At 38.7% G+C, this 23,127-nt stretch overlaps 2 protein-coding genes across 4 annotated transcripts; one reads left to right on the top strand and one right to left on the bottom strand.

Annotated features, from left to right (window-relative positions):
- Positions 1–20: 20 nt before the first annotated feature.
- On the bottom strand, positions 21–4,866 carry cdca9 (cell division cycle associated 9). Its single transcript, XM_087794909.1, has 10 exons — positions 4,764–4,866; positions 4,575–4,706; positions 3,406–3,431; positions 3,295–3,340; positions 3,190–3,233; positions 3,074–3,129; positions 2,963–3,013; positions 2,053–2,134; positions 840–926; positions 21–186 (listed from the first exon to the last, which is right to left on the bottom strand). The coding sequence occupies exons 1-10, from the start codon at positions 4,864–4,866 to the stop codon at positions 133–135; spliced, it is 681 nt and encodes a 226-aa protein (XP_087651035.1). The 3' UTR covers positions 21–132.
- Positions 4,867–6,384: 1,518 nt separating this feature from the next.
- On the top strand, positions 6,385–14,871 carry ddx6 (DEAD (Asp-Glu-Ala-Asp) box helicase 6). 3 transcript variants are annotated; one of them, XM_087795248.1, is made up of 15 exons: positions 6,410–6,485; positions 6,938–6,988; positions 7,072–7,607; positions 7,695–7,758; positions 8,696–8,800; positions 8,966–9,095; positions 9,265–9,411; positions 10,083–10,177; positions 10,260–10,382; positions 10,546–10,674; positions 10,779–10,895; positions 11,176–11,239; positions 11,809–11,910; positions 11,987–12,166; positions 12,305–14,871. In XM_087795248.1, exons 3-14 carry the CDS (start codon positions 7,426–7,428, stop codon positions 12,160–12,162), a joined length of 1,434 nt encoding a protein of 477 aa, XP_087651374.1. In that variant the 5' UTR covers positions 6,410–6,485; positions 6,938–6,988; positions 7,072–7,425; the 3' UTR covers positions 12,163–12,166; positions 12,305–14,871. The 3 variants fall into 3 exon arrangements, with proteins under 3 accessions (XP_087651373.1, XP_087651374.1, XP_087651375.1); XM_087795247.1 differs by lacking the exon at positions 6,938–6,988 and having other exon boundaries at positions 6,385–6,485; XM_087795249.1 differs by lacking the exon at positions 6,410–6,485 and having other exon boundaries at positions 6,600–6,988.
- Positions 14,872–23,127: the final 8,256 nt, after the last annotated feature.

Genomic DNA, 23,127 nt, shown 5'->3' with positions numbered 1-23,127 from the left:
GTGAGAAGACCTGGGTCAGAATAATTGACTTCTAACCAAATAACAAGCCAACAGTGACACACTTCAACTTTTATTAAGTTATTATTAATTTCTGCACATTTAAAAAAAAAAAAAAGAATATATATAATAATATCAAAGGTTAACAGAAGATCTTTCAGCTTTAGCCTTCAGGTTTCCTATCAGCATCTGCAACACAAGTTTCAGGAGAAGTTAAACATACAAGTACGACTGCACTATTTAAAATATTATGTATTTATTCTATTTATAACATTAGCACCATTGTTAACTTATTTGTATTTATACTTTACTATACACATTAATTATATGCAATATTTATAATGTTATTTATTTATTCTGTTTATACTATATTGCACTATTTTAAATGTATTAATATTTATACTTTTTATACATACACATCTCTCTGCTGTGTTTTTTAACGGTTGCCAAGCAATGAAATTTCATTGCCAGTGTCACTGCTGTGTTTTCTGTGCAATGACAATAAAAGTCTAAAAGACAGTCACTTCATTTAAAAGCTACAAAATGTTGTCGAAACCTTTACTGCTGTAAAATAAATCATCTTATTCATCCAAAAGGTTTTTGATTATTTTTATTTCATTATTTTCGTTGATTCATTGCGAAATAATTTACTTCATTCTCTTCACAAGTTCTGACTTGATTTAACTCCTGCGCCACAAATGAGCGGCACCAAGAGTGAGAAGTCTAAATTAAATTTAACATTAAGTACTTTTGTCATACGAGCGCCGTGTTGGTAACTTAAGACAAATCCACGTCGCACAGGCGAATCATCATCACATGATCACATACGGAAACATTCTTACCGCCAGACTCTGGATCTGGACGATGGCCACGGCGTCCAGGAGATCCACGTCGATGTCGTCTTTGGTCTCTTCAGAGATGCAGACGGTCTAGAACAAGGGTCGGCAACCTTTACCACTCAAAGAGCCATTTGGACCATTTTCTTACAGTAAAGAAAACCCTGAAAACCCTTTTTGACCTTTAAAATTAAATATAATCTTCACTTGCTTTGCCTTTTCATGCCAATTAAAAACAAAATTTAAATAAAACGTTGATAGTTTACCAAAATTCAAACTTCACTAATATTCTACCCTTATGTCGACTAAGGGTTAGAATTATTTTCAGAGTAATCTGTTCTTTTTAGCGTTATAGACAAATATGTGTTCATTTTAAAGTAGTGATTGGAGCTCAGTTGTCTTTGTATTAATTAAAAAAGACACTTAAAAACATCAAAATATGAGGCATTGTTCCCCCAACAAAACCTACACAAGACTATATTTTAGGCTTGTTTTAGTGGATAATAATACTAGGGAGAACACAAGATGGACTTTACAGTCGAGCAGTATGAAGGTATTTGGATATTGTCTTTTTGGACAAAGATGAAGACAACTGACCTCCAGTCGCTACACTAAAATGAAAAAACATTTTTGTCTATAACTCTAAAAGAAACTGATTACTCAAATGATCTGAACCCTTAGTCGACATGAGTTTCACTAAGTAATGATAATTATCATAATGTGTTGCATATTTACTGCAGTTTGTCCTCTTGAATCGACTTGTGTTTATTTTTAACCATTTGTATGTAAAGCACTAAGAATGGCATCATCATCATTATAATTATCATCATATCAACAATGCAGAAAACTAAAAAAGGAAATTTGAAATTATATTTTTGAACAAACAATACTATAAAGCTCGTTGTTTTGCGTGTTACCGTTCCTTTAAGAGTGAGATGGGTAAGGGAGGGGAAAGCAAAGAGTGCTGTGCTGACGATCTTCATGTTGTTCTCATGTCTTACAGTAACAGTTTTTGTTGAATAAAAAGGTAAAGTGAAGGAGAGAGCTGCTCGTTTATGAATACATCATTGGAAAAACGCTAGGAAAATGTAAATGAAATACCTACATTTATATTGATAATCATTTTCAAAGTACTCAGAGGCAGGTGGCCGACTCCCTGACTAGAAAGACACCGGCAGCAGTCACGGAGCCTGAGGAGACCCAGAACCTAGACCAGTACCTGTCCGAGCGCAGTGGTGAAGCTGATGTGAGCCATGGATCCTTCAGCCGTGCAGTGGAGGTCACCAGTCGACACGGTGGATCTGCAAGGTCACAGGCAGGTCAACAGGAAATCAGGGGGAGTCAACATTTGGACACAATTCATATTTGAGGCGAATGAATGTGGAGTAAATATTACCCCTCAAAAATCTGCTAATTTACATTAAACGTGGAACAAACAGACATTCTGTGATTTAAGCGAAAGACACTTTACTATATTTTGCACATTTAAACATTTTTCATATACTTAAAGGCTGCTTATATACACCGTCTGAATATACAATAGTTTTTTTCCACTTTAGCGAAAATACAGTCGTAGTATTGTCATCATAACTGATGTTTGGACATATTTTGGCTTCCAAACAAATGAAATCAGCTTTAAAAGATGCTGGAGTCGACTGTATCCTCTCATCCCGAGTTAATCGCTAGGTTCTCGTGGGATTTTCCTTGTTCATTTAGCAGTGGAGCTCATAATGACTGCTGCCATCTAGTGGCCGCAGGTTTAAATGCAACACACCCTTAATATTTGCTTGTTAATCACACAATAAAATTAAACTATTTTATAATTTCTTTTAACACACCACTTCAATATAAACCTGAAAAACTGATAAAAAAAATATGATTTTAAAGCAGAAATACAATTGATAGAGATAGAGATGTAGATATATATTTATTTATTTTTACTGTGCACTTTTTTTGGGGGTATAAAGTAAGAATTTCATGGTACGTAGTACCCATGACAATAAACGCTTTGAATCTTGAATTATTGATATAGTACTTTAAAAAAAAAATTGATATTTTCTTAAATCACTAGTCCTCACATTAGGTTGCAGCCTAAACTAGTTTCACACAGAGAAGAGTCATGAACACACCTGAGTTTGGGTTTCCCCTGGACGTGATCACAGTTCCCCATCTTCTGCCGGCTGGAACCCACATGGATCAAGGTCACTACAATTGAAAGACTCACCAGAGCAGACCCTCACCCGATGTTCCCGCTGCTGACGCTGCTGGTGAGGCCTTTCCGTCCTCCTCTGGCCACCTGGGAAAACAAAACATCAACAACTTTTACCAGCATCCGTCGACTGTCTGGAGGACTCACCGAGGTCTTCTTGCTGGAGGGTCTCGGCGTCACCGTGGGCCGACCTGGAACCAGAGAGAATTGATAGTCGCCAGTCTTTCCTCCTCAGGGGTCTGAGCGACTCACCCTTGGTGCGTGTCCTCCGAAGCTTCTGCAAACCCATGGACTCCACCTGCGCTCTCAGACACTCGTCATCACTAGTCACCGCTAGAGGGCAGCAGAGTGAAGCTCACTTACCTTCTCGTCCACGGCAGCTTCACGCTCTGTTAGAGAGAGACACAGTTTTGACATGTTTGGTGACAGTTGCTGAGAGGAGATCACTGGACAAACTACTGTCCATCATGGATGATGACAGTCTTCCTCTGAACACTGTCATCAGTGAGCAGAGAAGCAGATGCTCCTCCCATGATGCAACACTAATAGACACAGGGGCACATTCTTTCCTCGTGCTATTAGATTGTACAATTCTGAGTTTAGAGACAGGAGTGAAGTGAAAAGATAATTCTATTACATGTTGATCTTTGTATCCTATTTCTTTTAGCTATGTTCTTTACCTTTAGATTGTGTCATCTTGCACTTCGTTCTTGTTTTATGAATCCATCGTCCGTTTTGCTGTGTGCTGGAAAAACTATTTCCCGAAGGAGATCTCCAGAGGAATCAATAATTATCCATCCATCTATTGATATACACATTATATAGAGACAGAGCACACATTATAAATAAAGATAATAGATTAGTTAAATTAATAAATAATTGATAATTGTAGAAACAACAACAGTATTATCCTTACTGGTTCAACTCTTTATATAATTTAATATTTCAGTAAGATTCATCTTATTTGTCACATTAGTACACTTATATATCATTTTTTTTAATTTTTTTTATTAAATAACCTGACGGACATCAGAGTGAAACTAGTTAACCAATCATGTGGAAATGTTCCTCAACGACAACTTTTTGTCCTTTTTTTAAATGATGGTTTACTCTTTAAACTCTATATGACCTCCATTATTTTAACATGTTTTGTCCCTGGTTCTTTTTGCAGCTCACTTAAATAATACTTCTTAAATTACATATTAAAATCATAGCATTTTGTCCTTCAGTATTTGAACATTGCCTTATAACGTCAATGTAAAACACAGATACATATGACATTAATGAGAAGTTAAATGCTTATTTAATGGAACATGATCAGGCTATAGATTTGTTTTAAACTACATTTGCAGGCTTTGTTTGAAATCACGGTTTTGAAAAGGGCTATATAAATAAAAATTACTTACTTACAGTAGTTATTATCAATATTATTTATCAGAATCAGATACTTCTACTGTACACACTTTATGTGTTTGTGGTGTGATTATACAAAATAAAAATGAGTGAATGTTTATTTAGAAGTCAAAGGTCACCTCCCACGTGGTCCAGGATGGAGCTCTTCTGAATGGCCTGCGGGATCTTCAGCAGCTCCACCTCGAACACTCGATCGACTCCCGCCAGCAGGTCCTCCAGACGACCCTTGACCTCGGCGACCCGCTGCTGGGCTGCGGGTGAACCGGTCACTCCGGCTTCACAGGAGGTCCAGAAATAAAAACACGCACCTTCTGTCTCGTACTGTTGGATCAGCAGCTTCAGGCGCTGCGCGCGCATCTGTCGCGCTTGTTCCTCCGCGCTCGCCGCGTTTTTCTTCCTCCTCACCGGCATCTTGTCTGTCGTGGACCCGCGCCGAGACCCTCCCTTAAGACGGTGACGTCAGCAGGTGGGCGCACCTGTGGCTTCACCTGTCATTAAACACCTGTGTATACTCTTTACCTTTATAATATGATGACAGATGAAGAAAAGCACATGACTTAATTCTAAGAATGTGTGTCAATTGATTTTGCTTGTATGTCCCAATTAAAAAAAAACAGACAGGTTGAAAATAGACAATTTTTATCAAATGTTTATTGTGTCCGTCTGTGATGTGTTGCTGCCCTCTTCAGTCCACTGTGTGTATTGCATCCTTAACCGAGGACAGCTGCGTGTAGATATTCTCACAGATCCTATTAAAATACACGCAATACGATTTTTATTTTTATTTTAGTTTCTCTTTTGCATTCACTCGGGTTGAATACGGGATTATAACTGGAAAAATATACAACAACAATCCAAATAAATAAGGATTCAACTTTGCTTCCATAAAAAAAAAAAATCTTTGAACCCACACTTTGTTGTGGATATTTGAAACTATCATAGAGTTAAACACTAAACTATAAACATAAACTATCGTCAGTGGTTCAACACATGACATCTGTGTTTCATCTCTTCATTCATCCATCTATCCAGCTGCTCCACCTAATCTTTACCCTCGCTATAAATCACCACGTCATCCTCAAACATCATGGTCAACAGATTAGAGCCTTAGAGTCTTTTTTTATTGTTTTTCTTTTTGTCATGGTTTCAAGTCGGGGGTCTAAGAAAATATAAATATACTAATCTTTTTCACGATACCGTATTGATTTTCAACAGCAACAACGGAAAAAAAGCAATAGTTAGCAGCCATTACATCCTCCACAGCTAAAAGAACAATGAAATCCCAGCGATGACTGGGGACGAGAGGATACAGTCGACTCCCGCGGCTTTTTTAAGTAGATGTTTGGACATGTTTTGGTTTTAAAGCAAATGTGGTCGGTAAATTCATCATTGCCAGAGTCAACTACTCCGATATAATACTACAAATATATCCTTGCTATAGTATCACAATATATCGTATTGTTTCCACTGTATCGTGATACGTATCGTATCGCCAGATACTCGCGAACACACAGAGAATATTTTTCGGCTTCGATTACCTAGAATAATCTTAGCAGAAAGCAGAATATTTCTTGGCTATTCATTTATGCTCCTGCATGTCAAACACAGAACCCAATTTGTACATTTCGTGAGGTTTTATTGTTTAAAGTACAGTTTTAAAAAAAAGCTAAATATATGTCACTTTTTAATTGAACCTGCTCTTTATGTCTCAGAGGTGATGATAAGAAATAGTCCTTTGTTTAGACCTCGACACCCTGTGTGCTCAGGCTGGTTGTTTTTTTATCACGACTTAAAAACAAGCGGGACAGTGATAAAATAAAAAAGACACAAGTTGTGAAAACCGAGACTCAAAAGTGCAACTGAATCTGAGCGTTGATTAAAAAAGCAAATCAGCTGATGCTCCGGTGGGGGCGGGTACAAGTAGGAGCGGCCGCCATCTTGAAGCGCTAGTTGACAAGCTTCGTTCGCAGTCAGCTAAACATTGAGTTCAAACACCGTGAAAAGAACCTCAAAAATCGACACCCTTAACGGTAACACGGCGTCTAACCGAACTCGGTATCTTTCTGAAAGCGTATTCTTCTCATGGGTGTTTTTCCATTGGTAATACTGTTTTTGTAGCGTCCTGGACATTTCGTTATGGTTTGTTCGCAGGTTAGCTTGCTAGCTAGCTAGCGTGCTAGTTGCTAACTGCTTTTCCACGATAACACTAAAGCTACGCTTTTAAAAATGTATTTAATTGGATTGTAAAGATGTTACATGTATGTTCTACGATATAACGGTTGTAAAGCAAAACTAGGTTGTTTATTTCGTTAACGCAAACGGTCCAGGACCTACAGTAACTGGAAGCTAACTAGATGTCGTCACTCTAAGAAGTCAAACGTCTATTGGGTATATAGTTTAATATATTTTTGCAGTTTTTTTTCCCTCTACTCATACCATATCGGTCCGTTTGTCCATTTTTTTTTTCGTTTCAACTGTCTAGACTATAACAAAAACAACCGCTTTGGCCTACGCAGTTATCCACCGCTAGCTGGTGCGTAAGTGGCTGCAAACGTTGCCGAACAAAGTTCTTCCTTTGAACTTTAAAATCCCTGAAGTTGTATGTTTTTGTTACAGGATCATTTTACTGAGAAGAAAGACGCCAGTTAAACTACTCAAGATGGCTAGCTGAACCACCGGCCAACATTCTAGCTAACTTGAGCGAAACCCGCCCGGAGTTTCGTTTACCCCGCAGCAGTTCCAGCTCACCCCCTCTTTGCTAAGGATTTAATGCTCACAACAAGTGTACACATAAAAAGGAAGTTGCACACTGAACGCCACTTTAGACTTTCCAAGGTGAAAATATTGCAATACCCGCTGAGACAAAAGACAATTTACAAGTAAGTCTCAACAGGGGAGGACAATCTGTTATTGAGCAACACTTGGGAGCGTTTTCTGCCGTTGGAAACAACAGAAGGTTATTGAAGCATAATGAGCACCGCCAGGACCGAGAACCCGGTAATCCTGGGGTTGTCCAGTCAGAATGGGCAGCTCCGCGGCCCAGTAAAGACCACAGGACCGCCAGGTGGAGGACAACAGCCGCAAAACCCAATGAAAGGCACAATCAACAATGGCAACTCTCTGTTGGCCACCACAACAAATTCTGTCATCAAGTGAGTCATTTGTTCTAAGAGTATCACCTCTCGATCAACACGGTTTTGCTCAATGCTTAGATGTGACTCTTTTGAATGTGATTTCAGACCTGGAGATGACTGGAAGAAAAGTTTGAAACTGCCCCCAAAGGACATACGAATGAAAACCTCGGTTCGTATAAATTGCACAATTTTAATAAAAAATCTCATTAAGCAGTTATTCAAACGTTATAGTTAGGCAAACTGTCTTACAAAGGTTACAGTGACGTTTACAAAATGTCTCCTGTATTTTTTTTGTCTTCAATATAGCCAGTGTTTATTTTCTGTGTTGAACTGAATGTCAAAGTACACATTTATGAAAGTAGGAAGCCTTGTAAACCTCAATTCTCTTGTGCCACAATGTTTAGTTCTTAAACTTCTTAAAGCGGACATTTTAATAGTTGATCTGCATTTTAAAGGTTGGTAACTAAAATGCATATTTGAAATAAAAAAAACGTGTTTCCATAACATTGTACTTGAAAGTTCCAGATGGTTGCTAAAAATGTCAAAAAGAAATATTTATGGTAACAAAAGTTCATAGCCAAAATGTCCTGTTAATAAATGCAGTTGTTGTGATTATGTCGGTGGAGAATTACTAGATTCTAGACTTTTTATTGAGTCAATAAATTACTTCCTCATTCGATAGTGAATCACCGTGTCATGGGTTTGGTATTGCGCATTGTATCAAAACTGTATACAAGTATTATACTTTAGCTAGCTTTATTAGCTTGTGATACCCATCACTTTGGACAGTTTAAAATATGAAATGAGTTTGCAAAGCATCAGATGCCGTAAGCATTTTTTGTCTTCTGTCAACTCGATAACTAAAATTTCCGAAACTTTAATTGCAAGTTTTGTTAATTCAACATGGGTGGCAGTACATGGTAATATAATAAAATAAAACGAAGTGAATAATTCACAGTAGATAACCGGCACAAGGGCAAGTAGAATGCACAAAATTAAAGACGCTGGGGTGCATTTGAATAAAATTGCAGTTAAACGCCATACAATACGTATCATTTAAAAAATATCTATTAGAAATGTAATTTTTTATTTTTTTCCTTCTGCAGGATGTGACTGCAACCAAAGGCAATGAATTTGAAGATTACTGCCTAAAGAGGGAGCTGCTCATGGGAATCTTTGAGATGGGCTGGGAAAAGCCATCTCCAATTCAGGTGAAGTTTATTCAACTGTACTTTTTTATTTTTTTTCTCAACTCGGTTTGCCTTGTTAAAAAATATTTCAACTATCACTGAAGCAGGCGTCACCTTGTTTAATTTTGCACCGGCTTTCTTTCGATGTGTACTTCCATGTTTGTTCTAACATTCATTCTAATGTAGGAGGAGAGTATTCCGATTGCACTTTCTGGAAGGGACATCTTAGCCAGAGCCAAGAACGGCACAGGGAAGAGTGGCGCCTACCTCATTCCCTTACTTGAAAGAATTGACCTGAAAAGGGACTGCATACAAGGTGAGCCTGGCTGGAGGGGGCGATCCCTAACAAGGCAACATTCACCTTGTGTTGAATGTTGACAATACTCATTAGCTTTAAAATGCACATTACTTATCTAGTGTTGGGATGCTTTAAAAACTCCTCTGCACCATCCTGAACTTTTTTTTTTCTCCTTATTTCTGTCCAGCTATGGTCATAGTTCCCACCAGAGAGTTGGCTCTTCAAGTCAGTCAAATATGTATCCAGGTCAGCAAACATATGGGTGGAGTGAAGGTGATGGCAACTACAGGAGGCACAAACCTTCGTGATGACATTATGAGACTGGATGAAACTGGTAAGCTGCTCCACTAAAGGGTTTTGAGTAAAATCAATTTTGTTCTGATGATTATGGCACGTGTTCTCACTCTCTTGAGGGAGATTTGGGTAAATTACATTTCCTGTGACTGTTATGTTGGCTCGCTAAGCCAAATGAAAAAAAACGGGGACAAATCAAAAAATGTAAATGATAGGAAAACTTTCTTATTAAAAACATAATTGCTTATACTAAAATAAACACTGGTCTAAATTTGGTTTTATATAATTTTAAAATGTGTATATATAAATGCAATATTCCTAAATAAAATATTAAATTTAACTACATCAAATGCAAGAAAGGTTTAATACAGTTGTAATTAATTTTGTATACATTTAATTAAAAATATATAACTTGTAATGTGAATGCCCATAAAAAGGACAAACATTTTTTTTTCACATTGTTTTACCCCAAAAAGTCATCTGTAGCTTTGAACTAGTAATAAAGTTATGAGATGGCCGTCAGTAAAATTTCTAGTGGTCAGTTTTATATCATTTACCTTGTGCAGACCGCTGGGGTCCATTTTGGGGGTCTATTGGGGCTGTTTACTAGATGATTTCTCGAAGAAAAATTGGGCTTGGTTTTGGGGGCTTAGTGAGACAATTAGATTTATTTGTTTTAACTAAACTGATATTATTTGATGCTTCTTTCAGTACATGTAGTTATTGCTACTCCTGGAAGAATTTTAGATCTTATTAAGAAAGGAGTGGCCAAGGTCAACCAAGTGCAGATGACCGTTCTAGATGAGGTGAGTTTGATGGCTTGTCTTTTTGGATTGCAAAGTTTTCAGTGCCAAGTCCGTCTAAAGTCCTAAACTCTTGTGTCAACAGGCAGACAAACTCTTGTCTCAAGACTTTGTAGTGATGATGGAGGAGATGCTGGGTTTCCTTCCCAAACAGAGGCAAATCCTGCTATACTCTGCCACCTTCCCCCTCAGTGTGCAGAAGTTTATGGTATGTGTATGAGTGCCCTTTAAGGTTTTATTGTATGTTTCAATACAATCTTTTTTTAAATATAAAAGTAATAGTGACTTTGTTTTTGCTTTTTTATAACCAATAAGAAAACTCTTTATTAATTTCTGTATGTAATTTTCTAATGATTGTTGTTGTTCCATAGAGCTCTCATCTGCAGAAGCCCTATGAGATCAACCTGATGGAGGAACTCACACTGAAGGGTGTGACTCAGTACTATGCTTATGTAACTGAGAAACAGAAGGTCCACTGCCTCAACACCCTCTTCTCCAAGGTATGCATTTGAGTTTGTACTTGTGTGGACTTCGGTCTGTTTGTGTAGCGTTTTATTTGCTGTAAAGTCCCAACCTGTTTTAAAACGTACTATGTGTCTTGCAGCTTCAAATCAATCAATCCATAATCTTCTGCAACTCGTCTAAGAGAGTCGAACTTCTCGCCAAGAAGATCTCCCAGCTCGGCTATTCCTGTTTCTACATTCATGCCAAGATGAGACAGGTTGGCCCAGAATTCAGAACGATTGCACAAATGGTGTTGAATTGCATTTTTGGATTATGAAGCAATGCTTCGAGTGTACAGATGAACTTTAAACGTGACCTCGAGTCATTAGGGATGTACTGTATATCTAGCCCAATAATCAGAATCATTCCAAACACTCTAAATGAGCTGAATATTCCTTATACGTGCTTTGTGACCCTGGTCTGGAAAAGTGAATTACTTATCTGTAGCCATGATGGTAGTACCTTTATCTTAAATGTTTGACTCTTGCTCTCCCCAGGAGCATCGTAACAGAGTATTCCATGACTTCAGAAATGGTCTCTGCCGGAATCTTGTCTGCACTGGTGAGTGAAGCCATTTTGGAACAAAAGCTAAATGGTTTCTTGTGATGTCAAAGTTTTGAATCTGGATGTTGTAGTCCATCTTCATCGTATTACTCAACACAGCCCATTTCTATGTAGCCTCACAGAGTAATGCTTCTAGAATCTGAAATGATGCTACTCGCGGTGCAGCCTCGTAGTTTACTGACATGTTGACAGATTAAACATGTACAATTACTTCCACGTCAAAAGGTACATCTACTATATATGTATGTGTGTATGGCTTTAAGGGTATTAACTCAAACTATTTTTGGTTTAGGTTGGCATTAAAATCTAAAATGTACATAAAATGGTAATTTTGAATTTAATACTTTTTTTGACATGGGTCTACAAGAATAAATCTGTTTAACTTCAGTACAACTGTAATGGGATTTGGAGGCGGAACAAGCTAGTGTTTATATAGCGCAACTGCATGTGAACAGTTACAAGCCTCAGCTACACGTGTAGAAAAAATGTTTAATCTTCCATATTAAATGTCTTGTAAGAAGATCGGCAGCGGAATTACTTGTAATTCGGATTTCTGCATCTTTTAGACCTTTTCACAAGAGGAATTGACATTCAGGCAGTGAATGTTGTCATCAACTTTGACTTTCCAAAGCTGGGAGAGACGTACCTTCATCGTATAGGTCGATCAGGTAGGAACTCGTCTCACTCTTCAGTGCCAACTCATCGACTAGCTTTTTTTTTTAACTTGACCCTCTTGATTTTCAGGCCGCTTTGGACACCTGGGTCTCGCCATCAACCTGATAACCTACGACGATCGCTTCAACCTTAAAGGCATCGAGGAGCAGCTCGGAACAGAGATCAAACCCATCCCCTGCATCATCGACAAGAGCCTGTACGTGGCAGAGTACCACAGCGAGAGTGGCGAAGAACTCAAGCCATGAGCCAGTAAGTACCGCAGCTTAATCCTGTAGATTGATTGGTTCTGTTTGACAGTGAGGTCAGGAGGAAATGAATGGGCTTGAAAGACGGGAGTGAAATATTAGTTGTCTGGGCAAGTAAAAATGTGTGCTCTTTCTTTTTCAGGTCAGTCCACCCACATCCTCCCCTCATCCCTGCCCTCTTCCCTGGATTTTCTTTTAATGTACAGTTTGTCATCATTTTGAAGGCCACCGGAGGAAAGTGATATTCCCTGGACTGTGATTTGAAATGACTCTTAAGCCTTTTCGACGAGGCTCGATGCTGCATCAACACGACCCAAAGGAGGCAAACCACGGAGGAAACGAAGGGCGTAGTGACGGACTTCTGTGCACGTCGTAGAGATTCATATCAACCGAGACCCGTAAGCCAGCCCTGCACCCTCCACGCTTCAGTTTTGTTTCCCAAAAAAACGATCTCACCAATTTGTATCAAGTGCCTTAACAAGCAGCTCAACTTGTTCTGAAGTAATAACCCGCTTCGTGTCAGCTCGCTCACGTCACATTCACCTGAAGGCAACGTTTGATATACAACCGCAGAGGTGAACTTTATTTTTATTTTATTTTTTGGTTCATCCATTGGCAACATTTTAAGGCGGGAGGATGGTATGAGTCATCAAACTTGATGTTTGCATTGCTGTGTTCGAGTCTGGCCAATCATTTGTGGACACACTTCCACGGACAGTTTTGTTTTCGTTTCAAAGGAAAGCCAGTAACTCTGCAGGAATCTCGTGCACCCAAAAGAACCCCACATCCTTTCCTCCGTCATCATCTTGACACTAAAAATAAACTCGCCGCAGCGACTTGACACCAGAGTCACAAGGATTCCTGTTCCTGGGTTCTCATCTTCCTACGGATGGCTAAACTTAAGACGTCTGCGACTCCTCGCAGAGTTGTGTGTGTGTATATACCTTAATTTTAAGATTGTTTTAGACCAGTTCTATAGGCCGGCTGACAACAGATATGCCCCCGTCCCCTTTTCACAGCCGCACTGGACCATTGACTGCCACGCCTGTGTGGATCAGCAATATTGCCCCATTAATTTATAAATCCAGACGTTGCAAAGTTGAAAACCAAAACTTGTCTCTGCATGATCAGACTTTAAGTTGAAGAAGCCGCAAAATTTTCCCATTTGAGTGGCCCGTTAAAGTTATTCCCCTCCCCTGGCTGATGCCAACTTGTGCGTTTTATCAATTGTGTTGTCGTCAGCCTTAACTTGTGCAACTGACCCGAGGTTCTGCTGGACCTCCTTTTGTCGCTGTTTGTGAAGAGAAATACTATCATGTTGTACTTGCTGCAGTGCAGCTCGACTGGCAGAGTTTTTTTTTTTTTCCCTTTTGGTTCTTGTGGACTGACGCGCTGTTACAAGGAACCCTCGAGTTCGGAAGGACGGACATTTTCGCTCACCACTTTGTTTTGGCCCACTGGGCTCACCGGAGCATTGCGTCCGACCCAAAAATGTAGCAGCAATGTCGATCTCTGTTCATTGCACGTTGGCGGACTTGACTGAAAATGGCTAACGAAAAAATGCAACAACGTGAGCTGCAGAGATGACTTCAGGCAATAACATGGACTGCAACGCTTTTTTCTTTTTGAACCCAGAAAAGCCCAAAACGAGAATGGAACATGTTGAGCTTAAAAAAAAATGGGCATAACTATGTGAAGGATGTTGACGGTCGGACTTTCAACTCCGATAACGTTTGGGATTGTTTCTCTGCCATTTTTCTTTTATTTGTTTAGGGTGGGGGGGGTTACTGTTTAATGTCTTGTTTTCATTGGGGGCCCTTGACTATGTCAGCGTGGGCCCTTAATGAAAACAAGATTCCCCTGATGAGTGTGAGATGCTTTTCATGCCGTTTCTAAACGGACGAGTGTATTGCACGCTTGAAATTTGAAGTGTAACATTGTGCATCGTCCCTCTCGTCCTTTAGAGCGGCGGTCCCTGCTCTTGTGCCTCTACTGTGGCCCCTGATGTTCTCAAACCAATCCGGAATATTCGTGTATTTTACTTTAATGCTTCAATCTAAATTAAATATTAAGTAGAGGAGCGAGCAGGGACCTTTAACAGACCTGGCAGCCGTCTGTTTCCCCGCCTGTCACCAGCAGCGCCTCGTTGTTTCGTTTCCAGACCAAAGCCATCGATCTGTCGGGAATCGGCGCTGCTGGTGGTGGAAGGCGGGGAGAACCTTAAAGACTGACGCGGTGGCATCTCGCATCGGAATCGTTCAATTGGAAAAATTCAACCTGAGAATTTGCTTCAGTCTTTAAGGTCTTTAAACTAAATTTGGGAGGTTAATTTGGCGAAGGACTGCCCTGATGCCGACGTGGATCTTCTTGAGTTTGGCAACTCGAGAGGATCTGATTCTGCATCAGTGGGGAAGGGGTGGGAAGCCAACTACAGGATTGTCTGGAAAAATTGAAGGGTTTAAAATGGGTAATGAAGTTGCCCTTGTATTTGGATTCTTTTCTTTCCAATGTCCACATTGCAGGCTCCAAATTTAGGTGAAGTAAAATCCTGATTTCAATTTTATCTGACGTAAAAAAAAAAAAATCCTTATTCAATTGGCAGTTTGTTTTTCAGTGATGCTCATTTTAAGGTGGGAGTTCTGTTGGAGCGTTCAAAAGTCTATTTGGAAAATCTAAAGTTCTGTTGGAAATAAAAGCTCACTGAATTTATCTGGCCTTCCGGTGTGTTTCGTCATTTTCACGCCGAGCTCCGACCTCAACTGCTTCAGTGTCTCTTGGGTTTACAGCCGTGAAGAGAACCGTTCTGCTCGTCTGCCGCCGCGTGACGGGTGAGCCATGGTTTAATGAATCAATCTTCTGGTTTATCGTCTTGAATGATAACATTTGTTTTCTCCCTCTACCCCAATTCTTTATTTTTATTCCCCCCCCCCCCTTAGTACAACACTTGTTAATGAAATGGTCTTCAGATTTTTGACCTCCGTAAGTTAAAGTGCTCTTTTTGTAAATTGTTTCGATCATCTTAAAATTTCTTGAGGTCAGTAAATGCGTTGTTGCCGCAGAATAATTTAAGGTTAAACTGGCTAATTTTTTTTTTTTTTTGAAATGCAACTGACAAACTAATCCAACCTACATTTTTCTCCTTATTCCCTTTTCATTTTCACATCCTTGTGGGTCTTTCGATTTAACAATATCAAAATGACTAACGAGCAGGGGCTGACGATGGCAACGGCTGCATCATGAACGCATGTTAAATGATTGTTAACTTCTGAAATCATTTGTTACCTGAACTATAAAGTAAATTAATGGATGTTGGTCAGATTACATCTTCATTAGGGCCTCAAATGTCCCCTCATCTGAGTTTTTACATGCTAACTTTAGACAAAACTACACTGGAATGGGAGTCCAATGAAACATTTGTATTTGATGGTGTTGGTCAGGGTTACTGACGAGTCGTTACAAATTCACAAGAAATTCAATGTATTCATATAAAATGTATTTCAAGCTAGGTAGGTAGAACTTTATTGATCCCTCAGGAGGTCTCCTTAGAGACATTGTGTCTTTTTTATTCCAATAAGCAATTATTCATATAAAAAATAAAATGGGAAGGGGAAATGAAGAGAACAAGATGATACAATCGAAGTCTTAAGATAAGGTAAATGATGTATATCAAAGACGAACATGGAATAGAACATCATGATACTTTTACTTCACTCCTGCCCCCAAACTCAGAATTGTACAATCTAATAGCACGAGGAGTGAATGAGTCCTTGAGTCTATTAGTGTTGCATCGTGGGAGGTGCATTTGTGCTCCATCTGCTTCTCTGCTCACTGACAGTGTTGAGAGGATGACTGTCATCATCCATGATGGACAGTAGTTTGTCCAGTGATCTCCTCTTAGCAACTGTCACCAGTGAGTCCAGCTTCAACCACAGAGAGAAAACACTCAAGATAAAAGTAGTCTTTCCCATATGCAGATTAACTGACTAGATTCACTACATTTGTAGACGGTAGTGATGCTCTGAAGCTTCATGAAACAGTGTCATGTTGTTTAGAGGTCAGTAGGTGGCGCCATCAGTTTAACAATCATGTGATGTTTCATTAGAAGCTGTTCAAAACAAGGATTGCAGAGACACCATCTAGTGGACTCTGAAGATAATGACACTGTATCATGAAGCTTCATCAGACCATCACTAGTAGATGGTCGTGTATTTGCCGTTTGACAGTTTTTGCCGCTCGAACCGCTCGAAAGGAAGGACGAGTCCATTTCACACGTTTATTCACTTTTTGTCTTTGTTATCCGTGTTCAACAAATTCATTGTTTTCAAAACCAGTTTGACTCCGTTGCCTTCTGTCAGCTTTACTTTCTTATCTTAAACACACATCTTTTGAGGTCACAGACGTGATCAAACATTAGTTTGCTGCAAGTGATGCGTTTCTTTTAAAATGGTATTTTGTGCCAGCTCTGGTGTTTAGTGGAACACTAGTGTTTAATGAGTCTAGGTGTCGCCTGGTGCTCACACTTGTCGTGTCCTTGTGTTTAACTGCACAGTGTCTTGTTTGAATTAATGGTCTATTGTGTTTAAATGTCTGGCAAGAATAATGTCCGTAGTAAAGTGTGCTCCCCAGTGAGTCTTTTTATGTAGGTGTGTGACGCTTTTGTGTTCAGCGTGCATCAATCATTGAGGCTCACAAGTTGTTGCCATTTGTATTTTTGTCTATTTTAGTGCGTTTTTTTGTGCGTTTGACCATGTGTACATTCACGTGCTAGTTGTGTAGCATTAAATGTACACTTTCAGTTGTTTTTTTTAGGTTTAAGCTGAAGAAGGTTCTTGGTCATTGATGAGGTAAAACAAATATTCTGGTAATATGGACCATCTGCTGTGAAGGTATCATGGTTGACCATGTGGTGGCGCTGTGGTTGGTGTTTCTAATACAAATCCATTTTCTCAGGTTCCTCCTCCAGCTGCTCAGAGCTGGACCTAAACTCTCATCAGCAGGTTCAACTCCGGCGGTCGATCGGGGGGAAAAAAAGCCTCGATCGCCGATCAATTCCACGGAGCTCTGAAGATCTGGAGGCCTCCAGGGTTTTTGGCAAATCTGCAGGTTTGGAGGTCGAACCATGGAAGGTAAACATTCAGAGGATTTTAAGCAGATGGTTCTGAGGAGCTGATAATGATCGAAGAAACCTTTAACTAGTTATTGATGGAAGTCAGTGACGTCCAGATCTTCTTCTGCTTTTTTGTTGTTTCTACCTTTGTCAGGTGAAGACACTGTTAAAATAAAGCTTTATTAAATTATTCTATTATATTTTTCTCAGAGCTCAGTCATGATGCGATGCCTCTGTTTGCCACCAGGAGGCGACACAGCTCCACACGCCTCGCTCTCCCTCCAGAGACTCCACGTGAAGGATGAGTGATCGATGAAGTGGACCAGCAGCGTGTCCTTGTCGAGTCCTCGACAAAGATTCAACAACAAACTTCACTCAGGAAGACTTTTTTTTTTTTTTTTTCCTCTACGGTTTGCTTTCGACCAGAGTTCTGACCGGCTGTCTTAAATATTTATCAAATAAACCATTTCTAAAGCGGAAGAACTCGATCGATTGAGCGTCTGAAAGTCCTTTTTAAGAGACTAACGACAAACCGTGTAATCGCTTACAATGAAACACTTTATTATTTTGTTTCTGGTTCCTGGAAAGTTCTTAAGGGCAAACATTGGTGAAACTGCTCATGTTTCTATGTTTTCTCAACGGTTCTCTTTTGAATTTAAATTAAATATAGATATACATTGCAAGTCATGTTGCTACTTAAAGTGATAGTTCACTCATTTTCTACTCATGTTGACTAAGGGTTGGGATTGTATTCAGAGTAATCGGTTTCCTTTAAGAGTTATAGGCAAAAATGTTTGTTCATTTTAATGTAGATCTGTCGTCTTCACTTTCCTCCAAAGACACTTGAAAACGTCCAAATACTTCTCGTCTGTAACATCAAAAGTGTCATCAAACATGAAAGTCACTTGGAGATCAAGCTGAAAAAAGTGCAGTTTATTAAAAGAACTAAGAAGTTGGTCGCTTGGACTAGAATATACATTTTATATTTGTATTGTAACAGCTCGAAATTAGGTCAAAAACTTTCCATTTAATTCAATTTTATTTAAAGTGTCTTATAACAAAGTTATCTCAAGACACTATACAGTTGAAGTAAGACTATAGTTGATTAAGGAAAAACATCCCAGTAATTCAACAAAAAAACACAACTATGAAGTAAAGTTAATATTTAAAAATGCATTTAAATTTATTTCACAGTGGTTAAGCTTTCAGGTGGATATTAATGAAACGTCTGGACGTGATGCTTTATTCTCTGTAGGATGTTAAATTAAAAACAAATCAAAACACAACGTGAAAAATGTGTTGTCACAAACTACACACTAGCGTTTGTGTACATTGAAAACAACAAACCACGATTCTTTTAGTTCTGCCAGCGTTGATCCATCCCTGGTCACTAACTCTATCATTGATCAACGTTTCAATTGGTTCTTAATCAAACGACTAATTGACTGAAGAATTTGTGCTTCATCGCAGAAACTGATCGTATTCCAACTAAAGTCTCCACGGCGAGTGTCCTGGTCTCCGAGGAGATCAAAGTTGTCGAGATTAGCGGAGGTCGGACCCGTGAGGAACCGGAGCCAACAGGAAGTGGTCCAGCGTGGCGCCGCCGGACAGATGGTGCCGTGGACGAGCGAGGGAGAATGATGGAGAGGGAGTGAGGAACAGAAACACTCATATTTATTGTGCCGCCGCCGCGGACGTGTCACGGCTGATAACAAATGAGGGAGAAATATTAATTTAGCAGGAGGAGGCAGCGACAGACGGAGAGTCCTGCAGGGGAGCAGCAGACGGGCAGATGTTGAGGGTCAGACAAGAGCAGACGATGACGAGGGGAAACTTTCGTTTTCACAGAAGTGTGGAGAAGATTTAGTCACTGCTCAGTTGAATTGAAAAGCACTTGGTTGACGCATACCTCTGCCAAGGACCAATCGAATCAATAAACGGCTCCTTTGAATACTTATGTTTGCAGCATAACACAGTTGTTAACCCTTTTGTAATCTCAGGGTCAAGGTGACCTGAAGGCCCAAGAATAAATGTGTTTGAGGTATCCCTTGTGTTGTCTCTGGGTCAAGGTGAGTGACCTCCCAGGCTTTTCTCTGGCCTTCGGGTCACCTTGACCCAGAGACAACACAAGGGATACACCAAACATATATATTTTTTAAGTTGTTTATTGATTTTTCACATAAAACAACCAGTACAGCTCAACAGTGTAAATACACAGAGAAAATAAAAATATGAAAGAAGAAAATGTCCATCAGAAGAAGAGAAATTTTAGAGAAACATTTTAGCAGCTGTAATAATACAAGTATATACAGTATATATCCACACACACTCAAACATATACAGTATATGCATAAAAAAAAAATATGAAAAGAAGTAAAGATACATGGAGTTTGGTTAGAGGTGGATCAGAAATACCAAATAAAGCAGTCAATGTATTCGGTCCGATATTAGTCTCAGTGACCTCTGACAACGTCCTAAAGATGGTCAGAGAGGGACATGACCAGAACATGTGTAGATGGTTAGCTGTTCCATTATGGCACCTCACACAAACTGCATCAACGTGGTCGTATATTTTAGAGAGTTTCAGTTTAGTCCAGTGAACAATCTTGCATTGGATCAGTCCATGTCTGGCACAAATACTTTGTCACTCTGTCCCACTGGTCCTCAGAGATGATCTCCCCAATCTCCTCCTCCCAGAGAGCCTGGATCCCCTCCAGAGATGATGAAGTGAGAGTTTCGGATTCTATTATAGTTGTTTGTTATTAAGCTGTTCATCACTGGAGTTTGTGAAAGAAATGTATCCAACTGAGTTTTTTCAGGCAAATTTTGGAGTTGATCAAATGTTTTTTGGACAAAAGTACAGATTTGTAAATATCTGAAGTGTTGTTTAGGAAGAGAGTGTGATTCTGATAATTCTTCAAAGGTCGCAAATGTGTTGTCCTTGAATAGATCTTTAAAAGTGTTGATCCCACATCTTGACCAGGTCAAGAATGCATCGTCTACTAATGAGGGGGAACATATGTGGTTTCTAATGATGGGAGCAGTGATGGGGATTGACGTTTAAACTGAGTCCAAATCTTTAAGGTGTTTTTGATTATAATATTCTTAATAGGAGCATAAGTGGGACAGTTAGCAGAAGAATGTTTCAGGGCAGACAGTGAAACTGGTTTGGAAGATGCAGCTTCCATAGCTATCCAAGACGGGCGATTGTGAGACCCTCAAAGTTGATCCAGTACTCAACAATACGGATATTTTTTTCGCCCAATAATTTTAGATTGGATAAAGCCAACCCTCCATGTGACTTTGACCTTTGCAGAAGTTCATTATGTATCCTTGGGTTCTTTTTATTCCAAATAAATTCCAAAATTGATGTGTCTTTTTTTCTCGAAAAAAAGCCTGTGGGAGAAATACTGGTATGGATTGAAAGAGATAATGAGAATTTGGGTAAAATGTTCATTTTAACAGAATTTACTCTTGCAGCGAGATTAAGAACAAACATTTTTCTGGGTCTTCGGGTCACATTGACCCTGAGATAACACAAGGGATACCTAAGACACATTGTTACTATTACTACACAATATTTTTATTTATTTAAACAAACCTTCAAAACAATTCTAGATCCAGATGGAACTGAAGATCGAAGTCTGACTGACTCCCTAAAGGCTTTCATGTTTAAAAAAAAAAAAGAGTAGGTGAATCTGCTGTAACTAGTGATGGTCTGATGAAGCTTCATGAAGCAGTGTCATTATCTTCAGAGTCCACTAGATGGCGGTCTCTGCACTATTTTCCTTTGTTTTGAACAACTGTTCTAATGAAACATCACATAATTTTTAAACTGATGGCGCCACCTACTGACCTCTAAACAACATGACACTGTTTCATGAAGCTTCATCAGACCACTAGCTGCAGGGTCTATGTATCAAACAAGCCACTACTAAGATCTCATATCATATTTAATATAATTATATAATAATAATAATAATAATCTCTATTTATAAAGCGCCTTTCTAGACCAGGGTCACAATATAATAGTAATATCTAGTTAATTTAAAAACAGATTTGTAAAGTTGAAATGGTCACTTTGGATTATTGTTCTAAATTAAATCAAATGTATTTTTCTTGACTTTTATGCGAACAGAATTTTTTATTTTATGAGATGGATGTTGTTTTTATATAAATCTTAGAAGCTCAATCCATCTCCGGTTTTGTCCTTGAAAATCCTTTTGTTACTACTTTTACTTTTATTGGACATATAATTGTTAGCAATTTCTATTTATCTTATATTAAATAGAAATAGAAAAGCTTTATTCATCCCCAGAGGGGAAACACACTTTCACAACAGCGCAGTTGGAAAAAGATAAAGTGCAAGGAAAGAAATAATAAAAGAGATAATACAAAATAAAATAAAAACGATCTTAAAAATATACAAATTATTTACAAAATTAGAAATTGACACTATTAACAAAATAAAATAGAATAAAAATAAAATAAAATAGAAATAAAAACGGAAAAAAATAAAATAAAAAACACACGAGAAGAAAAACACTACGGATTAGCATCAGGATATTTAAAGTAGAGAGTTAAATATCCTGACACCAGTTGGGATGAAGGACCTTCTATAACGCTCCGTCCTACACTGGGGGTGCCTGAGCCTGCCACTGAAGGAGCTGGCCAGCTCCTCCACGGTCAGGTGCAGTGGGTGGAGAGCGTTGTCCCTGATGGAGGAGAGTCTGGAGAGTGTCCTCCTCTCTCCCACCTCCTCCACCGAGTCCAGCGAAACACTCGGCCTTAGGCATAAATACAAATTATTGTTCAAATACAAAGTGTATGTACTTGCGTGTACATACAAAGTAAGATCTAATTGCGTGGGAAGACACTGAAGATCCAATATGTTGCACATTAAGTTGCATTTTTGTTTCATTTTGACGCAAAAGTCTTCCTGACAGTTGATGAAGACACTTTTGATGGAGAAACTTCACAGCATATGGACTCACAGTGTGAACCCAGCGCTCTGAGGGACGACGCTTCCCTGAGGACTCACTTTTTTAACTTATTTAAAACTGACATATGGCTTGAAAGCTACGAGGGAACGAGCGTGAGAAGCTTCTGAGACTCAGAATGTTCTTCAAGACGCACGTGTTTGTGCACGAGAGCCGAGACCCTCCTACAGAGCTTGATATAAACTATTCAAATCTTACATTAGCATGTTCTTCTCTTGTAGTAAACTCATGGCACAGAGTCTAAAAAAAACTCTCACTCATAGGTTACAAAACTTCAGCTTTGTGTTTGACCCAAATACCAGCTGTTGCCTAGCAACCATGTGTGCCACTGTAGACAATATTTGCCATTGTTGTGACTACGTTTCTTTGTGATATAAGTGATATTAGAATATTTAATGCTTGAATTTAACTTTTCGAAATGTAAAAACTGTAATTTTTTTAATTGAAATGTTTTTTTTAAGCGTTTAATTATTATTTTTGAATCGTTTTATTAAATTATTTTCTGTTTTTTTTTTAATAATTTAATTTATATATTTTTCGCACCATGATCGGCTGAAAATCTGATGACATTCTCTATTTGCTACTTTTCTCAACGACTATTATACCAACATTTTCCTATAAAATGTAAAAGGCTATGAACTGAAAAGTGTTGAATTAAAAAAAAATGCATTATAAAAATACTCCATGTGTTATAAAAATATATATATTTTTAATTAAATTACTAAAAAAAATTCAAACATTAAATATAAAAGTGATTGAATTTAATTATCCAAAAATAATAATTAAATGCTAAATAAAATGAAAAAAATTCAAGTTTAATCATTTAAAAAAAATTAACTATTCAATATTCTGAGGGCC

Source organism: Callionymus lyra, chromosome 7, assembly GCF_982586985.1.
Source record: "Callionymus lyra chromosome 7, fCalLyr1.hap1.1, whole genome shotgun sequence".
NCBI lineage: Eukaryota > Metazoa > Chordata > Actinopteri > Syngnathiformes > Callionymidae > Callionymus > Callionymus lyra.
Note: the sequence above shows the minus strand (reverse complement) of the source record. Positions and strands in the feature narration are given on the sequence as shown.

Coding starts and splice junctions, on each gene's coding strand:
- cdca9 (XM_087794909.1), bottom strand. CDS start 4,866: ATGCCGGTGAGGAGGAAGAAAAACGCGGCGAGCGCGGAGGAACAAGCG. Junction 3,130..3,189: donor CCTCCAGCAAGAAGACCTCG/GTGAGTCCTCCA, acceptor TTGTTTTCCCAG/GTGGCCAGAGGAGGACGGAA. Junction 927..2,052: donor TCACCACTGCGCTCGGACAG/GTACTGGTCTAG, acceptor CCCTTGTTCTAG/ACCGTCTGCATCTCTGAAGA.
- ddx6 (XM_087795247.1), top strand. CDS start 7,426: ATGAGCACCGCCAGGACCGAGAACCCGGTAATCCTGGGGTTGTCCAGT. Junction 10,178..10,259: donor AGATGACCGTTCTAGATGAG/GTGAGTTTGATG, acceptor TTGTGTCAACAG/GCAGACAAACTCTTGTCTCA. Junction 11,240..11,808: donor CCGGAATCTTGTCTGCACTG/GTGAGTGAAGCC, acceptor TGCATCTTTTAG/ACCTTTTCACAAGAGGAATT.